We start from the raw sequence: 4526 nt of genomic DNA, 5'->3' as shown, positions 1-4526 counted from the left end.
GGGGGGGGGGGGTGTGCGCGCGCGTATGCTCAATGGAAGAGGATCACCTGCCCCACCAGTAAGCAAAGGATGTTGCAGCCATCGAGCCCTCTCATTACAGCCGCCTGCACAGTGAGCCCTGCGGGAGCTCAGCATAAAGACAAACGGGCTGCCCAGTGCCAAGCCCACGGAGCCCTCAGCCGCTGCAGCCAGCCCAAAGGTGCCCCCTGAGGAGACTCAGGGTGAGCAAGCACAGGACGCTGGCCCCGGCAGCCGAGGTGCACGTCCAAGGAAGGGTTTCAGTGAGCCCGGACTCTTGCATCTCCCCATACACAGAAAAGCGCTACGTCCCTTAACTTGACATGTCTGGTTTCCTCTGTTAACGGTCATCTTTTGATGTTCCCACGACCTGGTTTTTGTTGCAAGAACTCCTATATATCCCGGTTCCTCCCTTAGCCCTTCAGAGCAGTCCTCAGAGCTATCTGCCAGGCTGCACCCCGGCCTTAACGTCCTCAGTTTTGCCCACCAAATAAAACAAAAATCCAGAACTTTTAGGCGACGGGAGCCCCCGAGACGCATATCCGGAATTTTCTGAATGTCCCCCAAACATAAAAGCAAGTGGCGGGGAAGGGCGGCCAAGTCGGGCAAGACAAACCCAAAGGCCGCCACCACCCCCGGACAGAAACTTCCAAAAACTTCCGCACGCCCCAGGGCACCGGTACAAGGTCGCGGGCCCACCCCAGCCTCTGGGACCCCGACCCCGGGAGCCCCGCCTCCTCACCTCGCTCCCCTCCGACGTCCACGTCCAAGAAGACTCGGGGGTTACTGGGGTTGGACGGCTTAGCCTGGGGGGACGGGTGCGACATTGTGGCCCGCAGACGTGTTCGCGAGCTCCTCGGAACACCCCGTGGCCGCCGCGCTGCCCGAACCCCAAATCCGGCTGCGTCTGCGAAGAACCGCGGCGCTGGCAGCGCGCTTCCGACAGTGGCCCGGAGGCCGCGGCCCGACTTGCGGCGTCTCCGCCCAACTTCCGGCGTCTTCGCCCGACTTCCGGCGTCTCCGCCCGACTTCCGGCGTCGCCTCCCGACCTCCGGAGGCGTCTTCCTGTGCTCCCGGCCGTGCTCTCCTGGTCTTGCTCTCTCTGCCCCCGGCCCGCCCTGTTTTCTCGCTCACTGAAGACGCAGCCCCAGGTATTTCTATCCCTGTCGGTCGAGCTTTATGGCTCTTCCTGCCGTCGTGGCGTAGGGGAGAGCGTGTCGGACAGCCACGCCCCTTCCAGCCTCCGGGTCCCGCTCACTAGCGAGGGGCCCGCTGCTGTTAAGCTCCGTTTGTCTGGGAAACGGGACAGGAAATGCCAAAGTCCGGGGGTCTGGGGCAGCCTGGCGGCGGCGCGTCCCTACTCCCCGGGCCGGGCCTGGGCGGCCGTGTTGTGCTTCGATTCTCGCCCGGCCGTGGGAGTGAGGCGGGGGCCGGGCGGAGGGTTCCCGGAGCCGCGGGCTTGCTGTCGCCCGGGTCCCAGTAGGGGCGTGTGTGCAGGCCTCTGGCCCCGCCGCGGGGCAGCACCCCTCGCCTCTTCGTGCAGCCTAATTCTGGAGAAGGGTGGTGTGGTCCTTAGCACTTCGCAGCGTTCTCGTTGCTTATTAACTTCCTGCTTCATTTGTCTCCTCCCGTTAGAATGGAACCCCGGGCAAGAATTGTCTTTTCTTCCTCTTTCTGTCCCCGACGCTTCTCCCGGTGTCTGGCCTTGAGAATGTTTATGAGAAAGTGTTAGCAAGAGCGTTTGTCTCCATGTGCCTTTATGGACAACTCCAGAAGGGCCGCTCCATCAGCTTCTCGCGCTGACCTTTTCAAATTCCAGCGCCTTAAAATTAGTGTAGGGGCCTCCCTGGGGGTCCAGTGGTCAAGAATCGGCCTTCCAGTGCAGGGAACGCGGGTACCATCCGTGGTCTGGGAGCTAAGCTCCCACGTGCCGCCGCGCAGCCAAAAAAAGAAAAACAGTTACTGTAAAATGTTAATTTCTTATGAGTTGATGTCCTTCGGTTTCATGGTGTTTATCCGTTTTGTTTCCCTGAAGATCCAGAAGGGCTCAGCACATAACCTCTGGGCCCCTTGATAAATAACAGTCGAAGTAAACTGTTCCCTAACCCAGTCTCATTTCCGGGCTGCAAGCTGGTAACTTTGACTTTGCCTCCAAATATCAAAGGATACATAAAAATTAAAATTTTTATTCTGATTTACTAGCTTAAAAGCAGGTTTTAGCTTATTATTCCAAAAATTGTCACCTATACACCGTAACCTCATAACCATTCTTACCAAGATGAATATCCTGATTAACTAGGCAGCATAACTAAGCACTGCTACTTGGCTGTCAGACTTTGGGGGGTTCAAATTCAATCTAATAGATACTATCCTGTGACTTTGGACAAATTACGTAGCCTCTCTGCCTCAGTTTCCTCAACTAAATCTGGGTAATAATATGTATATTTTTAGGCTTTTATGAGGATTAAGTGAATTATCTAGGTTTTTTAGTATCTGACACAGAGTAAGTACTCAATAAGTGTAAGCAATTACTAACCATAAATAGGCAATACTTTATTATAATAATTATTAATATCAGCATATTTTAAAATGAAGTTAAAACTGCAAAGGTGCTTTGAGGCTGCCTCTGCATTCTTAGAAAATAGAACGTGATTCTTCCTGTTATACAGGTTTCTGGGTGTAAGAGACTAATCCAAATGTTACTCTCACTGTGTCTAGAGTTTTCACAGTAAAGTAACAGCTTTATATAAACTGTCATATTCCTCGAACCAACCCGAATAACAGAATCATACCTTTGAAAACCTCTCCAGAACCGATCTCTAGTGAGAAGATAAATCCTCCTAGAAGACAACGTGTCAGTCTGCTTAGTTAAGACAGGGCTTCTGAGTTCTGAAGTCTTGCCCATGTGTAGCTAGAACAGAGCCAAGACTATGCACTATCTCTGAAGGCTAAGAACACAGTTTCATCCCAAGAGAGGGAAGAATATTATTCCGAAGAGCCTGTTACTGTTTCTGTCTGTTCCTCGTTAAATGTGGCAGGATAATATTAACAGGTTGCCTCCTCCAACCACTATCCTCTTCTCTCGATGTTTTTGTGCATCACTCCACCCCAAATGAGCAGCTAGGCATTCTGTGCCTATTGCTTTAAGGGAAGATGTGACAGCAAAGAAAGCGTCCTTCCTGGCTTTGGTGTTGCAAAAGGCTTGGCTTTACAGGAACAAAAAGACTCCTGGCAGAGCAAGAGATTTGGATAAAACATGGTTTGTAAGAGCCTGGCTTTCTACTAGCAGAAAAAACTAAAACAAACCCATCTCCTGTGCTGGGGACCAAGGAGGCTGTGAGTGGTACAGACGGGAGAGAAGGAGGGGGGCAGTGGGGGCTGGCTGTCCCTGAGATAGGGAGTCTGAACCAAGCTCCCCAGTCCCATCCTTGGGACACTTCAGACCTCCATATTTGGGTTTGTGAGATCCAAGAGCAGGAGGAAGGTGTGCCCAGAGACCTGAGCACCGCCCAGGAAGGCAGTGGGCCCAGAGAGAGAATATGGACTCATGGGACGCCTGGTGTGAGTAGGTAGGTGGCAACTAGACTGACTCTCAAAGACCTCCTGTGCCCTAACGTGGAATGCGAGCAAAACGGTATCCCTGTATATCCAGGTGTGCCGTGGATAAAGAAAGACACGTCCACACTTCAAGGGAGCTTGCAGAAGGGAACTCTGAGCCCAACAGAGGCTAGGGAAACTGATGACTGCATTAAGATGCTGTGTTTCTCACTGGATGCCCATATAGACAGATGGCATTGGAAACCAGAGGCTCCCAACCTAAACACTCGTCACCAAACTAGACATTCTCAAATTTAGATCCAGCCGCGGGGTTGGTGGGAGATACCAGGAATTGGCAGAGATTATGGTATCACCAACCGTTTGGAAGAGGCAATTCAAAACTGAACTTAAGGTAAGTTATACGAAAATAAACTTGTTTGTACCTTCACATGGGAATAGGCTGTGGTAAGGACCCAGACCAGTTTGAAGTAACACCCAACCCCATTGTCAAAGGTAAGAAATCAGGAAGGACACCAGGGACTGGGGAGAAAGCTTCAGGATCTTAGATGTTAAGAGTGAGCCTCTGACAGCAAAGTTGGAACTCGGGGAAGAGGTCCACATTCAGCTCTCTAAGGAGACAACATGACTCTGCTCCTAGAAGGAGCGCTGGTGTGGATGAGGTGGCAAGGTGTCGGAGAAGGTCCTCAGTAAGGACCCCTGCTCTGAGCCGCTCAGAGAAACGGCTGCTTCCAGTGCAAGGTCAATCGTTAAACATTAGAGTGGAAAGGCAGCGCGCAGGGTCTGCCTGCTAGATGTGTGACTCTCTAAGGATAATTGTAGGTCTTCCAGGTGGGAACATTGAACCAACGGAAGACAGCCGATGGGAAGACAGCAGATGCCACCAGGGGACAGCAGAGTCTCTGCCATGAGCAGAAATCATCCCACAGACAGAAATGGTGCCATGCGCTCTG

The 4526-nt window shown here is 52.4% G+C and overlaps 1 protein-coding gene across 1 annotated transcript in view; it reads right to left on the bottom strand.

The window, feature by feature from the left end:
- Window positions 1-931, bottom strand: part of PPID (peptidylprolyl isomerase D) — a 20748-nt gene extending 19817 nt beyond the window's left edge. Inside the window, exon 1 of the mRNA XM_007446619.1 lies at window positions 761-931. Within this exon, the coding sequence (XP_007446681.1) occupies window positions 761-845 (85 nt within the window). The 5' untranslated portion in view covers window positions 846-931. The remainder of the gene's footprint in view (window positions 1-760) is intronic.
- Between the last annotated feature and the right edge of the window lie 3595 nt (window positions 932-4526).

Source organism: Lipotes vexillifer, unplaced genomic scaffold (assembly GCF_000442215.2).
Source record: "Lipotes vexillifer unplaced genomic scaffold, Lipotes_vexillifer_v1.1 scaffold1862, whole genome shotgun sequence".
Taxonomy (NCBI): domain Eukaryota; kingdom Metazoa; phylum Chordata; class Mammalia; order Artiodactyla; family Lipotidae; genus Lipotes; species Lipotes vexillifer.
This window is presented reverse-complemented; position numbering and strand designations above follow the sequence as displayed.